The sequence below is a fragment of the Electrona antarctica genome, assembly GCF_951216825.1.
Source record: "Electrona antarctica genome assembly, chromosome: 2".
NCBI lineage: Eukaryota > Metazoa > Chordata > Actinopteri > Myctophiformes > Myctophidae > Electrona > Electrona antarctica.
The window spans coordinates 53,317,498-53,334,664 of NC_136807.1; the positions used below are offsets into that span (position 1 = coordinate 53,317,498).

General features: G+C 46.0%; 1 protein-coding gene across 1 annotated transcript in view; it reads right to left on the minus strand.

Annotated features, from left to right (window-relative positions):
* The window catches only part of LOC306940039 (uncharacterized protein), a 35,128-nt gene extending 19,259 nt beyond the window's left edge, over positions 1 to 15,869 (minus strand). Inside the window, exon 1 of the mRNA XM_079524961.1 lies at positions 15,443 to 15,869. Coding sequence (XP_079381087.1) covers positions 15,443 to 15,695 — 253 coding nt within the window. The 5' untranslated portion in view covers positions 15,696 to 15,869. The remainder of the gene's footprint in view (positions 1 to 15,442) is intronic.
* Positions 15,870 to 17,167: the final 1,298 nt, after the last annotated feature.

Genomic DNA, 17,167 nt, shown 5'->3' on the forward strand with positions numbered 1-17,167 from the left:
GGGTTTTCAACCTGCGGCGAAATATGGGCAGTGACTCTGCTGTCCTAACATCAGTGGGGAGTTCGTTCCACCACTGTGGGGCCAGAACAGAAAAGAGTCGTGACCGTGTGGATCGGCCAGAAGGACCCTTGAGTGACGAGGCAATCAGTCGCCCCGAGGTGGCAGACCGAAGTGGTCGGGCAGGGGTGTAGGCATCGACCATAGCCCGGAGATAGGAAGGAGCTGTTCCTTTCACTGCCCTATAGGCTAACACCAGGGTTTTGAACTGGATGCGGGCCGCTACGGGGAGCCAGTGTAGAGAACGGAGAAGGATGGTTGTGTGGGAGAACTTGGGGCGGTTGAACACCAGACGAGCCGCAGCTTTCTGAACAAGCTCCAGAGGTCTGATGGCAGATGCCGGAGCACCAGCAAGGAGGGAGTTGCAGTAGTCCAGGCGGGAGATGACGAGAGCCTGGATGAGCACCTGGGCTGCCTTCTCCGTGAGGAAGGGGCGAATCCTCCTGATGTTGTAGAGGAGGAATCTGCAGGACCTTGTCACTGATGCGATGTTTGCCGAGAACGTCAGTTGATCGTCCAGGGTCACACCCAGATTTTTCGCAGTCCGAGTTGAGGTCACCACAGCATTATCAATGGTGATGGCCATGATACCCAATACAGAAGCCCTCCCATTACCCCCAGCAAGTCACCTCGTGCCAAAAAGATCAGACTCAACCCTGCTGGTAACCCCATCCAAACCCCCGTTTTATTCACCCCACTCAAAATGTGTGATCCTTTGGCCTAAGGGATAAAACTACTCACACACTGTAGATACACTGAGGGGTTTCGTGTCCTATTCATATTGTTGTATTGCCAGAGAAAGGACATGCTGAAAGACCGCAGTGGGCCACTTTGTCTGAAACCCACTGTGGATGACATCCAAAACTTCTCCTGGGATGCCACACTGGGCATTTGAGGTGACAATGACATTTGAGGTCAATGTTCCCTGAGGCAGCCGATATCAGGACCCACATGTTTACGGGTGGCAGGAGAAATGCAAGGTAAGATGACTTCAATATGATTCTTCCTATCTGAATTTGTATGCAAGCAATATATTATTTTTTAATGAATGTTTATATATATTTTAAATTAAGCTTACAGACAGAGGAAGAGGCACAGCAGGTCATAAATAAACGTTTGGGGATGGTCCTTTCTACTGTGCTCTTCACATCATGTGTGATGAGGCACAACTTCATCCAGGCCTGTGTAGGGGTCGAACTCTGGAGACAAGGCTGTTCCCTCAATGTATTTAAAATGCTTAATGCACTTGGTACAAGCCAATCCAAGGATTCTGCACAGTGTCATGTTGACAAAATTTGGCGTGGACATGATGCACAGATCATGGAATGGAAAGCTGCTGTTGAGGTATTATAACATTTGTACTAACAGTATTTAATTAATATAATGTTATAGCTGACACATGTATTACATTGACTGGTTAATCGTCTATTCTTTGGTTATTGCCTTGTTCATTCAGAACACTCCAACCCGCCCCTCTAGAAGACGGCTGCTGTTCACCCCACGGAAGATGTCCTATTCTTTATGCTGGGACAATGTTCAAGTAATCATTTTAAAATGTAATCTTGTGGAAGTTGATAAAAGAGACGAGCAGACGGAGTATAGGGAGTCTCAGTACTTTACTTCCAAACCACATCAAGAACACACAGGTACAGGTACTTCCTTATATGACTTCCTCACTGCACCCCTAACCAACCACCAGTGTCCATTCTGATGTGAGACATCTCCCCTAGTGTCCACCACACAGGCCCCCCCCGAACACTCAGAATTGACAAGTGCAACACATTAAACCTCTATAAACCCCCCCAACAGTACACCCAGTGTCTTTTAGTCCCTTTTAGGATGTCTGACTGCACGACCATAACGACTGTATGTCACAGTAACAGGGGGCGTGGCAGGGGCAGGGTTAGAGGTAGGGGCAGGGGGACGTCCGCGCCGACGATGAGGCTTTGCCGGGGGAAAGGCAGGAGTCACAATGGCTGGAGGGGCAGGGGCAGTTCTGGGTGGCCGACCCCGGCGTGGAGGCTGAGCCAGCTGCACCGGCTCGTCTGGAGCCATATGAGCAGGCTTAAGGCGATCGACGGAAATCCGCTCCTTATTCCCCCCCATGTCCACTACAAAGTTCTTGGGGCCCACCTCGAGGACCCGGAAGGGCCCGTCATACGGAGCCTGCAGCGGAGAGCGGTGGGCATCCTGCCGGATAAAGACGTAGCGGGCAGCCATGAGGTCCTTCGGGATGTAGGACTGGGGAAGGCAGTGGTGTGTAGGAACCGGGGCAAACGCACTCACGTCCCGGAAGGTAGAGCGCTGAACCGCGGTGGACCAAGGGCCAGAGGAACCAGGGAGAAACTCCCCAGGGACCCTCAGCGGCTGACCAAAGACCAGCTCGGCCGAAGAGGACTGCAGGTCCTCCTTTGGTGCTGAACGCAGGCCCAACATGACCCACGGGAGCCGGTCGATCCAGTTGTGGCCCGTGAGCGTGGCACGGAGAGCAGCCTTCATTGAGCGGTGAAAACGCTCACACATTCCATTGGCTTTCGGGTTGTATGCGGTGGTACGATGGAGTTTCACCCCCAGTCTCTCAGCCACGGCGCTCCACAGCTCAGAAGTGAACTGGGCTCCAATGTCCGAAGTAAGATCCGATGGAGTGCCAAACCGGGCCACCCAGCCGGAGATGAACGCCCGAGCGACCTCCGACGCTGTCATAGATTTCAGGGGAACCACTTCTGGCCACCTGGTGGTCCTGTCCACCATAGTGAGGAGGTAAGTGAACTCCTGGGACGGGGAAAGTGGGCCAACTAGGTCCACATGGACATGGTCGAACCGCCTCTCCGGAATGAGAAACGGCTCCAGGGGAGCCCTAGTGTGCCGATGTACCTTTGCCCGCTGACACGCCACACAGGAGGCCGCCCATGCTCTGACGTCCCTCCGAAGACCTGGCCAGACGAACTTTGCCCCCACCAGCTTAACTGACGCCCTTACACCCGGGTGTGAAAGGGCATGAATGGCGTCAAACACCCGGCGGCGCCAGTCTTTCGGAACCATGGGACGGGGCTGGCCAGTGGAGACGTCACAAAGGAGTGTGGCGCCGCTGTCGTGGAATGCCACATCCTCCAGTCGCAGTCCTGTCACCGCCGTCCTAAACGCCTGAAGGTCTGAGTCGTTGAGCTGGTCCTCGGCCATAGCAGCGTAGTCCATCCCCAGGTGCACGGGACTGATGCGTCCCCGGGAGAGACAGTCCGCCACCTGGTTGTCTTTGCCGGCCACATGCTGGATGTCTGTCGTAAACTCCGATATGGCGGAAAGTTGGCGCTGTTGCCGACCGGACCACGGCTCCGTTGTCTTGGCCATGGCAAAGGTCAGGGGCTTATGATCCACATATGCGGTGAACTCCCTGCCCTCCAGTAGAAACCTGAAGTGCCGTACTGCCAGGAAAAGGGCCAGCAGCTCCCTGTCAAATGTGCTGTATTTTCTCTCAGTGTCCCGGAGCTTCTTACTGAAAAAGGCTAGGGGCTGCCAGGCGCCAGAGACCCACTGCTCACACACCGCACCTACTGCGTAGTCGGAGGCATCAGTGGTGAGGGCTATCAGAGCAGCAGGGGACGGGTGTGCCAGCATGGCAGCCTTGGCGAGAGCAGCTTTAGCGTCCTCAAATGACTGGACCCGCTCCGGGGACCAGTCCACAGCATCGTTGTCCTTCTTGCCCCTCAACGCCTCGTACAAGGGGTGCATGATTTGAGCAGCATGGGCTATAAAGCGATTGTAGAAATTAACCATACCCAGAAATTCCTGTAGGGGCTTGACGGTGAGTGGGCGGGGGAAAACGGTGATGGCCTCCACCTTGGCGGGTAGTGGAACGGCCCCCGCTGGGGAGACGTGGTGCCCAAGAAATTCCATCGCGGGCAGGCCGAACTGACACTTCGCCGGATTGACAATCAGTCCGTGCTCGTTGAGCCGCTCGAACAGCTGCTGGAGGTGGCCCTGATGCTCGCCTGCCGACCCGCTAGCCACCAGAATGTCATCGAGATAAATGAACAGGAATGGCATGCCCCGCAGCGCAGAATCCATCATCCGCTGGAATGTCTGCGCTGCCCCTTTAAGGCCGAATGGCATCCGCAGGAACTCAAACAGTCCAAACGGGGTGATCACAGCGGTTTTGGGCACGTCCAGCGGATGGACCGGCACCTGGTGGTAGCCACGCACCAAATCTATCTTAGAAAAGATGGTGGCCCCTGCCAGGTGGGCAGAGAAATCCTGGATATGGGGAACTGGGTACCGGTCGTGCGTGGTAATTTTGTTCAGGCGCCGAAAATCACCACACGGACGCCACTTTCCATCCGCTTTGGGGACCATGTGCAGAGGGGACGCCCACGGACTGTTGGATCGACGTACAATGCCGAGCCGCTCCATCGTGGCGAACTCCTCCTTGGCTATTGCCAACTTAGCAGCATCCAGGCGGCGCGCTCGTTCGTAAACTGGCGGCCCCACTGTTTGAATGTAATGTTCCACTCCATGCTTGGCCACGGAGGCAGAGAACGCAGGGACAGTCAGGGCAGGGAAATCGGCTAGGAGGCGCTGGTATACATCTCCTGTGGCGAGCATATTGGCCAGGGGAGGCGGCCCTGGCCCCCCCAGTGTGCACGGGTATGTGTCAAAGGACACAGAGTCAATCAGCCGACGATTTGCGACATCGACCAACAGTCTGTGAGCACACAAAAAATCCGCGCCCAGTATAGGCACCGACACAGAAGCAATAATAAAGTCCCAGGCAAACTGGTGTCCATTAAAACACACAGTGACATACCTGGTACAAAACGTACGGATGGCAGTACCATTAGCCGCATACAGCGGTGGTCCATGTCCGCTTCCCAATGCGTCCGCGGCAGACGCAGGCAGGATGCTCCTCTGCGCGCCCGAGTCCACCAGCAGGCGCCTACCAGAAGACGTGTCCTCAATAAACAGCAGCTCATTGGTGACGCCAGCACTCATAGCCGCTAACGAGCGCCGGCTCTGGCGTTTCCCTGGTTCCCAAAACAGCATGGTGGCGTGCAACGTTTCGCCTTGGTGCCAAAACGGCGATGATAATAACATAATCCGTCATCGTGCTGTCGCTCGGTCACCCGATCGCGGCGATCAGACACCGCAGCCACTGTGTACAGCTGTCGGGAAGCCAACAGTATTTTATCCGCTTCCTCGGCTAACCCACGGTAATCCTTGGTGCGCACCAGAGGCGAGCTGGCCAGCGCTGTGCGCACCGGAGTCGGGAGTTGGCGCAGGAAAAGTTGGACAAAAATAAACGTTGCGTCACCTGAACCGAGTAGCGCCAACATGTTTTCCATCAGCACCATAGGTTTCATGTCCCCCAATCCATTAAGGGACAATAGGCGATCTGCCCGCTCCTCGTCTGACAGCTGGAACAAGCGCAGCAACTCTGCTTTGAGAGCGATGTATTTACCGTCTGCTGGTGGGTCCCTGAGGGATCCCATCACCCGGCGGGTGGTGGAGGAATCCAACGCCGCGACTACATGGTAGTATTTGGTGTCATCCACCGTGATTCCGCGGAGGTGAAACTGCGCCTCAATATGTTGAAACCACGGGGCTGGATCATGTTGCCAAAACTCTGGCAACTTAACTGTAGCCGCATACACCGGTACGGCAGCCGCGTCAGCGTTCATGTTCAAGTTCAATTAAACGTCAAGGTCACCACTGTGGAAGTTGATAAAAGAGACGAGCAGACGGAGTATAGGGAGTCTCAGTACTTTACTTCCAAACCACATCAAGAACACACAGGTACAGGTACTTCCTTATATGACTTCCTCACTGCACCCCTAACCAACCACCAGTGTCCATTCTGATGTGAGACATCTCCCCTAGTGTCCACCACAATCTAATGTATTGAATATCAAATTCATTACGCCTTTGATTGAAATACTGTGATACAATATATATAATATATAGTTAGTTATTAGATGAGTCATAGAATTAATATAAAGTATTGAGTAATGTAATTGTGTTCTACAGATTTCTGTGCATTTCTTGTACCACTCAAAGGACCATGCCAATTCCTTTTTACTGTGGTCAATGAATTTTGCCCACAAGAACAAGGTGGATTTTAGGCATTTGCAGCAAGGTCCTACAAAGACAGCAGGAGAAATCTCCCCACTGCTATTGATCCCAGATGCTAAGGTGAATTAAACTAGATTTATCTGGGTTATCCGACTAAAGTCTGCCTCCAAGTCGTCTGTTTGCCTATGGCCTGTATAAAATGTGGTTGTGTGAGTACTGTATGTATTTGAGCGTTTAGCCATTCTGATTCTTGAATTATATCTTATGTTTTACCTTCCTTGTTTTGGGTTAATCAGAGCTGATCAGACTTTTGTCAGCTTTTAGATACTTCTCTACACTCAACTTAGTCAACTTAATCAATTGGATTAAAGTCTTTAATACAATCAAAAACAATACCACACAAGTTAGAATTATAGTCTCTTAGAAGAAAGAAGAAGAAACTAGACAAATCTGTAATCCTAGAATTGTATTAATTGCAATTTCAGGTGCTCCAAGAGCTCAAGGACAGAATGACCGTTATTGTCATGCAAATTCTGGTAGACAACCTTGTGGCTCTTGGAGACATCAAGGTTGATGTTACTCGGCACATCCCTCACGAGTACTCACAGGAGATGCGAGAGAAAAGCACTATTGTAAGTGCTTGTATTACACATATACCTTGTAAATGTTGATGTCGAGCAGAATGTTCTCAATGTTAATACAATCTATACCTTATTGTATGGAATCATTGACATTTCCTTTTTTGAGTCTTCAAAAATGTGTAATACCATTTTATTTGTAGGTCAATCTGGGAGTTCTGGAGGGCAACCCATTCTGTGCGGAGGAGACGGCCTGAGCATGGAGAGGATGGATCAATGCCACCAGTCCCGGATTCAGGGCAGGACACCAAGGGAGAGACTGGAGAGATTGGTGCCAGCCCCCCAGGAATTCCATAAGGAAATCATTCTGATGCAGGTGAATACTGAAATAATCATTGTTAAGGTTATTTTATTTCTATATCGGAAAAAATAATGTTGTATTGTAACATTAATTCACTATTTTTTAATGTAGGACACATTCAACACACTCTTGTCCTCTAAGAGTGAAGCTGCCAGGGGGACATTGTCCCAGCTGAAGACCTACTTCGACCACAGGGGTCTGAAAAAAGAAGTCAAGGACAATGTCCATCATGCTGTGCATGGGACATGATAGGACTAAAAATAATGTCCCAATTGTTTTTTAATAATCTTTACATGCTCGCAAACTAGTATTATGTGAATAACTGTTAACTCAAAATACATTTGAATTAGATCTTTATTTTGTGCTTCAGATTCAAGTCTTAAGCACTAATGAACTGGTCAGGTTTGATCTCAACATATAATATTGTATTAAATGTTGTTTTAAGTTTTCTACTGCAGCATACTGCACCCTTCTGGCAACTACGATTTGTCACATATAGTGCAGGAACAAAAGCCCCAAAAGTTGACTATACCCCTCCCCGAGGTATAACAAAACGGGACATAGTTTTTTCATATCTTTAGGATGTCCCGTTCATGAAATGGATTGTCCCGAGATTTACTTTTACTGCAAAAGTCTTAAAATTGATCCATGAAGTGACTCACCACATAGGCAATAAAAAACGCCTATCTGAAAGAGAGAGTTCCAAGTAAATCCTCTGTCATTTTTTACCTGCTGTTTGTTTTTACATCATACTTGCCAATATTTGATTCTAATGTGAATCAGCAGCCTTTTATATAAGGCCTTAAATAGGCGGAAATAGCAAAAAGTTTACTTTTCTGACATTCACTTGTAATTTTGGTCCTACTATTTATCAACAAAATGTGACATTGTTTTTTCATATCTTTAAGATGTCCTCTTCATGAAATGGATGGAAAAGTTTTACTTTTACTGCAAAAGTCATTAAATCCATCCATGAAGTGATCCCCACTGAAAGAAACGCCTACCACACACACACACACACACACACACACACACACACACACACACACACACACACACACACACACACACACACACACACACACACACACACACACACACACACACACACACACACACACACACACACACACACACACACACACACACAATATATTTTTATGTTTACATGGAAATTCGAATGTATTATTTTACTGTCCAATGACACAGGCCAAGTTATTGTGGAACATCCTAGTTGGATATTTCTGATGTGAAATGGCACAAGGGACCCCCACAAAAAGTCCACCCCAAAATGGTGCCCTTTTCTGGGGGTTGGGCACCTTCCCCCTCAGTGCTCTCTGCCCCCAGGATGCCAATATTTGGTTCTATTGTGAATAAGCAACCGTTTATATAAGGCCTTATTGTGACCGCAGGTCGCGTTTACTATGAAATCGTACATTTTTGTCCGTCAGTCAGTGTAACACTCTAAATCCCCATACATGGGAAAGCCCCAATATATGGTGCCCAGGTCTCATAACATCACGTGGCATCGGAGATCCCTGATGTCATAGTAAATACAACCTGATGTCGCAATTAAGCCCATACAGTATATGGAGATCCCTGATGCATCAATATTGGCCAGCAACTCTACATATATGGGGACTAGGTTGGCGGAGGGTGTGTAGAGCCCAGGATCACATTAGATAATTGACACAGGGGTGAAAAATGGGTTACAAAATCGTGGGATCAAAATTATTAAAAAAAAAAAAAGAATGGCACACACAAAGCTGTGAATTCTACAGCATTAACCCATACTGCATTTAGGCTATATGGACCTATAGAATACAACATTAATAATGTGTCTTTCTTGATGCTTTCAGGTGTAGAGATATTAGGTCCATCTGAGAATAATAGATTCTATATGAATATGAAGTGGCTGGGTAAAAACATATTGTCTCCACCAGGCCGAAAGGCATGGCATCTCTATGTTTTTCACCCTGTCTGTCCGTCCGCGTGTGTCCGTCATCTGTTCAATAAAGAAACAGTTCTTTCAGATTTTTCATATTCCATCCTGACTGGCTAAGATTGACTTCCAGCCCACAATAACCTGTAATTGGTCTGGCGGAGACCTGTACTCTTAAGTGTAACACCTATGATTCTAACCCAGAGTGCCTATAAAACCCTAGCCTGGCTAATAAGCCAGACTCAAATTGCCAGAGGCAATTGTTTTTGACAACGGCTGATTCGTTCTGGCTTATTAGCCAGGCTAATAAAACCCTGCTCATGTAGGGTAGACACTACTGTCTACAGACACCTGTACACACTGGGGTCACTGTATGCATTTGTTTTGGTGCAAAAAGTTAATTGAAGAATTGCATGACTTTTGCATTCAAAGTAAATAGATTGATGGTTGATACTGCAGTTTCTATGCTTTTGGCTATTTCTGCCTCTAATAAGGCCTTATATTAAAGCCTGCTGATTCACTATAGAACCAAATATTGGCATTTAGGTTGCTTTAGGATGTACCTGACTAGACCATCTGTGCAAGCATGACATAAAACCAACCATGCAGCAGGTAGAAAATGACTTGGATCTCCCTCTTTCATGATTGAGGCGTTTTTTCATTATGTGGTGAGTCACTTCATGGATTAATTTCATGACTTTTGCAGTAAAAGTAAAACTTGGGACAATCCATTTCATGAAGGGGACATCCTAAAGATATGAAAAAACTATGTCCCATTTAGTTATACCCCTGATAAAGAGTAGGACAAGTGAATGTTGCTCAGAAAAGTTAACTTTTTGCTATTTCCGCCTATTTAATACCTTATATAAAAGGCTGCTGATTCACAATAGAACCAGATATTGGCATTCTGATTTTGCTGGGATGTAGGCACACTACCTGTAGACCATCTGTGCAAGTATGATGTAAAAACAATCAGCAGGTAGAAAATGACAGAGGATTTACTTGGAACTCCCTCTTTTAGGATAGGCGTTTTTTTGCCTATGTGGTGAGTCACTTCATGGATTAATTTCATGACTTTTGCAGTAAAAGTAAATCTCGGGACAATCCATTTCATGAAGGGGACATCCTAAAGATATGAAAAAACGTTGTCCCGTTTTGTTATACCTCGGGGAGGGGTACCTCAAAAACTAAGCCTCTTTTAGAGGGTTTTTTCCTGCACTAATAGACAATGTGAAGCAAGTAGAGTCTGAGGACAAGCTGGAGTGGCTGCTGGAACTGGCAATCCAGGTGGTCGACAGGTGGAGGACATTCAAAAAGTAGCAGCAGCCACAGATGACTACCCTTACTGTCTCTGTATGGAAGGTAGGCGCTTGTGTTCTTAACCCTTACAGTGCTAGCATTTATTGAAAAATTAGGATCTAATTTACACCAGCATTTTTTTCCAGTCGAGCTCTTATTTTGAAAAGCCACAGTTCCAGTCTACCGGAAGTAGTATTAAAGGTGTAGTGAAACGGAAATGGTGGACATTTATTGTGAAGTTTCAAGTTGAAACACCGCTATGAAGTTTCTGAACCAATCAGAGCGTCGCATCCCTTCAGGGGATGGGACGGTAGCTAGGGGCCGTAGCTATGCTGCTGCTATGCTACGCAGGACAGCGTGTGGATGTTTGTTTACAAATCAGATAGTCGTCCAGCTTTACCAGTTTACTCTTATGTGGCTTATTTCTACCCTATAATGTTTTCAGATCCATTTTTTAGCGTGATGATTAAGTTGAAACCGAGTAATACACTCCCTGGATGTTATCTTGAATGGGAATAAAAACGGAAGATGTTTGTAATCAGTAGCAGCTGTGCAGCCTGTGCTGGACGGATGCGGAGATATGGGGAATTAAACGGGTGAGCTTCATTTTTATTGGCTTTTATCGATGTTGGCCTCGACACGTCATCACGCAGCACGTTTTTGTTTTCAGGAAGTAATAAAAAATATATTTTTATGGACGTTTGATATAAAAACACACAAAAATGAGAATTTTCTCGTTTTTTTGGCATCCATTGTTAGGTATGCCCATATGATGACCACGGATATGGTCTAAAAGTGTGAACAATATGAATCCAAACCGGAGCACTGGAGAGCTCCACATCGTCTGCTCTGTGCCATCAAAGAAACGTTGTTTTGACCAAAATGCCATAGGAATAGGAGATACAGACGATTTAAAGTAACAGATTATTATGGCGACGACGATCTAAGATGGGCGATCCAGTGCTGTGCTAACATAGCTAGCTAACCGGCTAACGTAAGTAGCATGATGGCTCGATCGATCGAATGCACTATAAAAGCGCAATTGCCATTAATCAACGGCAATGACGGTATGCGTAGTGTCAAAAGATAGGCTTCAATTGACCTAGATTAAAGTAAAATTAATAACAATACTAATACAATTGTATACATTTCTACAAAAAAAGAAGGGGTGTTGTTCCGTTGCTGTAGTTGGAAGTGCAAGGCAGCGTGGTTCTAGCCTGGTTAATAAACCAGACCGAATCAGCCGTTGGCAAAAAAAAGTTGCCTACCAGCGGATTACGGTCTGGCGAGGCTCAGTAGCACGCCTCTTTCCTACAGCAGAGAACAGGTCGGACCAATCGGGACACGGTATGCAATATAGGCGGGCTTTGGTACAGTGACGTTCAATGCTTGAGACTTTTGACTGACAGTAGCTCTGACCAATTGCGTCAAAGAGAAAATGTTCCCCGGGAAATGAAATCCAAGTGGAGCCAGCCCAGACTGATATACCGCGACAGTGTTGTGTGATATTAGTCTGGCTTATTAGCCAGGCTAGCGTGGTTCCACCCGTCTTGCACTGACCTGGAAGCAGCACCTGATGGGGACTGGTACTGTTCTTGTTCTGACAGTTGTGGCGATGATGGCACATGGTTTTGTTGTGACGAGTGTCGTCTTGGGACTGAGGGACAGGACCACCTCCAGAATTACACCAAGTCCTTTATGTGGGAGGGACTATGCCACCTGACGCGCCGGGATTCTGTCAGAGAGGGCGATGGGCAGGCACGGACTGGCTAAGAAAATCGGCCCCGGCATCTCTGATGGTCAACGGCCCTATGACGTCATTACTGTATGTCAAAACCATGCACAAGTCCCATTACTTTTGGACATATAGTTTTACGGTTTAAATAACAGTGCAAATAGTGTTCTAAATGTATATAAAATGAAACATATCATTGTGTTAGTTAGTTGTATTTTGAATATTGCTTGTCAAACGTTTTAGGCTTAGTTAGCCTCTTTAATCTGATTGGTATAGCTCTGCATGGTTGCTGCTTCTGATTAGTTACTAACTTACTAGACCAATTTAAAATAGTATTAGATGTTTTTTGTTAATAACCTATGCTAATTATTACTGAACCATTTTAGATGTTTTTTATTTCACCAACAAGCATGATATGAATTTATAGGCCAGTGGCCGCCGGCCGGCTCCATTTTGCGCAGTACGGCACAATCACAGCTCAGTCCATAATATCATAGCGCTCACTTATCTATAATCAAATTATCTACTTGTACTCATTAATACTACAGCTTCATACTCCACAGAGAAAAAAAAACAATTGTCAACAACAACAACTGCCTGCTGACTTCATCCAGTCAGCCAGGCGCCATACTCCCACTGAGCATGGCTTTACACATAATCATCAAATAGCCTATAAATAATGCAAACGGAATAGTTACTCTTTCGCACACAGACAAAGAGGCAAGAGCATGGCACAGCAGCAGCCAAAAACAAACACTGTAACGCACACACCAACATTGCACTGCGTATGCAGTATACACAACAGCTTCTACATAATTATGATCAGCGACAAGTCACAACTTCACTAACATTAGGCCGCCTACCTGCTTCTTTTTCAATCACTTCAGCCTCATCCGTAACATTATTATTCTCGTCCTGACTCAGACTCTCCTCCCCCGGTCCAACAATGGTCGGGATCAACAATGCGCGGTGGTGGTGGAACCGGAGCAGCAGCGCTTGGTGAAACACCACCACCACCCTGCAGTTTCGTCGCCGACAACAACACGTCTTTTCTACCGGCTTTTTTTAATCCATAATGTCACTTTCCATTCACTTTTTCTTCCGCTGTGTTACCTGTTAATGTCCTTCACCGCGCCAGTCTTTTTTGAATTAGCATACGTCAGAGTAAAACGGAACAAACCACTTCAGCGGCCGAGGGGGAACAGAGGCTCCACTACTCCTTCACCAATGTCACATTCACTTCAACCCCCCCAGAGACATATAATAGAAGAGTTGCGTTATTGAGGGGGCACAGAACAGCCCGGTCACGTGATCCCGGAAGCGCTCGGGCGCACAGCTGTGCTCTCATGGAGAGCCTGATTAGGGACAGCCTGGGGGGCTCCGTCTTTTTAGCAAATCTAGAACTTCCTGTTTGAGAGCTAGCAAATTTAAGACATCCGGTTGCTTTCAGAATAAAAGCGTTGTAAATTAAATAATTATTACATTACATTATTAGTATTATTATTACATTACAGTTATGGTGAAGACACACATTATGTTTCTGTGTAAAAATAAGTAATTAAATAACGTAAAAAAGTTGTAAACTGTATGCCTTTTTCTTTCCATTGAAAGTGTACACTGTTATATTAGCAATGATTAATTAAAAGGTATTTAAATTTGCTAGCTCTCAAACAGGAAGTTCTAGATTTGCCAAAAAGACGGAGCCATGTGGATCCATGCAGTCTGTCAACATCCGGCGCAGGAACTGTCCCTAATCGGCGTCCCCAGTAGCGCTAGATGCCGCCATTACGCAGGCCCCATGAAGTCAACGGAGTTTGCAGAACTCTGTCTTTTCTAAGGCTCTGAACCCCCCTATGAGATTATGGACAGAGTGGACTGGGCCGGCCCAATTCTCAGAATTGGGCCGGCCGGCAGCAGGCCGGTGTTTTATTTTGTTTGTTTCTTTTTTTCTGCGCTTGGGCCGGCCCCACCTTGCGCGGCCCTTCTGGCAAATGCCAGAAGGTGATGGGCCTGCTGGAGGATGGACCTGGTACAGTTCTCGCAAAACAAACACTGGAAGTACTTGGCCATTTGCCACAAGCTCCTGACTGGTTAGTAAACTTTTAAGCAGATAACTTGAATAACACTAATGCACATTTATGCTCCTGCCAAGATTTTCTTGTCAGACCACTTGTCCCTCTCGAAAATATGTATTAACAAAAATCTGTTAGATTACTGACATTTGTAGCAGTCTAGTGACTGCTACAAATGGACTGTATTGTCCACTTTACTTGTTTGGCCTAGAGAGATAGATTAGGCAGTTATGCTATAATTCAAGAGAAATTTATATTCAGATAGATACATAGATACCGTATTTGTTTTTAGTGTGGAATATATTTAAAATTTTGGTACTTACTTTGTCCATAATATGACATTTGCCATATTAACTCAAGAAGGCCTATTTTTTTGTATACGTCAAAAAGAGACCAGGGATAACTGCAAGCGAGATTCACTTGGCGTGGCTAATAAGCCAGACTAATATCACACTGTCGGGCAGGCTTTTTTTTTGCCAACTGATGATTCGGTCTGGCTTATTAGCAAGGCTAAGATTCCCTACAAGCTCCAGTAGGTGTAAATCCTTATTTCAACAGAGGCGGCACTGTTCTCACTGTGTTGTGCATTTTTATTTCCTGGTTGTGCTTGCGCCGGTGAAGTTGGATGGATTTTATTTCATGACAAAATAGTGCATTTTAGAGAGAGGCTGAGGACCTGAGACGCTTCCCAACTCCGAGAATAGACTTTTACCAAGGTCTAGCAGGCTTTGTTTCGGTGAGTATTTACGTCGTTTTGTTTATTTGCTGGGAATTGTAAACCCTTGCACGGGAGTGAGAAAGGTACAAAATCTCTCTCTCTCTGTTCAAAAGTACAGGTAAAAATCTTAAAGTACAGATAAAAAGATCTCTCTCTCCCTGTTCAAAAGTACAGTTAAAAATATCTCCCCCTCCGTTTAAAAGTACAGGTAAAAATCTCTCTCTCTCTGTTCAAAAGTCCAGGTAAATATCTCTGTTTAAAAGTACAGGTAAAAAATCTCTCTCTCTCTCTGTTACCTCGGAAATACAACGGTTTTATTTGGGGCGACTTAGCCAGAGATTTTAGGGTGACTTCGCAGGCCTTTGGGGCGACCGTACCGGACAGTAGGGACGACCGTTCTTCGTGGGTTTGGGGCGAGTTGGAATTGGGGTGAGTAGTCTGGTATATTACACACACACACACACACACACACACACACACACACACACACACACACACACACACACACACACACACACACACACACACACACACACACACACACACACACACACACACACACACACACACACACACACACACACACACACACACAATGTAACCATTTGTTTACCAACCTGCTCTGTGTAGTGTGATGTGTGGCTGTAGCAGTTTGTTCTGCTTGTCCAGCAGAGTTTCTAGTGTCTCCATCTCTCTCTGGAAGAGGTTGCACATGAACTCTTCCACCATGCTGAGGCGCTCCAACACAAACACTCTGACATTAAGCGTCACACTACAAACATCAACACCACGCTGTTTGTGCAAAACACACAATATCTCCTCTCCCACCGACGTCATGTGTTCATTTATCTTCAGCCGTACAGACTCCATTTGACTCCTTTTACCCACTCATTTACACCAACTGTAATATACTAATACAATGTGTAAAGCTCTCTGTTCCTACTGTGATATACTAATAATGTGTAAAATGTGTCTTTTCTTACGATGAGGATCACAAACAAAGAGGTTCCACAACGTCCCGCCTCGCCGATTCCGCCATTACGGCTGAAAATAAAACACGCATTTACTTCCGTGTTGTGTCACGAGCATGGGCCTTAGAACATGAGCTGCAAAGGATGCAGGCACTGCTGCCTGTCACCACCTGGTGGAGGAGGTGTGTAACTTACAATACAAGGATGGTGATTGACGATTGACATTCTTTATAGACCAATTATTTGTTTACAAACATTGGGACTGGGCGCACGGGTGACTGTTTCGTGTAATCAATTCCCAACAGATCTCCAAACCTGTTGTTTTGGGGAGCGCTGGTTTCAGTCCATTTAACCTCCTCTTGTGTGTTGGCTAGTGAGATGCACCCAGGCCCGGCGCCAGGATGAAATGACTGAGGGGTCAATTGAGATTTGATTTTTTTCAATAATATTGAGCTCCAGATTTTTTTTAAATTTGCGATGAAAATGCTTCAATCTGGTGCACTTTGAGATAACAAAATGAAGGCTAGATCTATAAAGAACTACACACATCATATTAGATTATTATCATCTTTACTTAGCTATTATTGCCAACATCACAGTAGGCTACAAAACAACATTGGATAGGGCAGGGGTGGGCAGCTTTGATGATGGAGAGGGCCACTATATTTCAAACTCACTCCAGAGGGCCACAATGCATATAGTCAAAAGTAGCTGATCTACAAGCTCAAAACGTGTCGCAGTGCGATGCATTTTGAGCTTGTAGATCTGCTTTTTTGCTATTTTTTAAATTGGAATCCTGAATTATTTTCACCTATTTTTAATTGGAATCCGGAGAAGTAATAATTTGTATTTAATTTCAAATACATTTATATGTTATGTTAACTTTATGATTATGAACTGAAATGCAAATATTGGACATAAAAAAGGCTAGTACTAGTCATTAAGCTACTAATATAGACTGAAGTAATTAAAGTGGGTCATGTTTGCATGTTTGGAATTGTAACAGCTGAAATCAATAACATATCAGTATTCTGATATTAACCTGGCCTGGCCAATCAGCAGCAGCTTCTAGCAACTTCTAGCATTGGCCAGGCCGTTTTGTGGCCGGGCATCAAGTCTGCCTGAGAGTTCCCAGATGGGAGCAGGAGGGGGGAACCCAGTGTACTCTCTGCTGCCCCATCTGGCGGAGTCAGGTTATGTGTGAGTAGGCTAAATAAAAAAAACACCCAAAAACTGCCCCCCCTGAAATGAATGAATGAATGAATCCGGTTCAGTGTCGGAGAATGCCATCGCAGTCTTGACTCTTCATCCTCCTCCTCATCTGATGCCAGTTCTAAATATATAAAAATAAATAAACATTTTAGCTGTAGT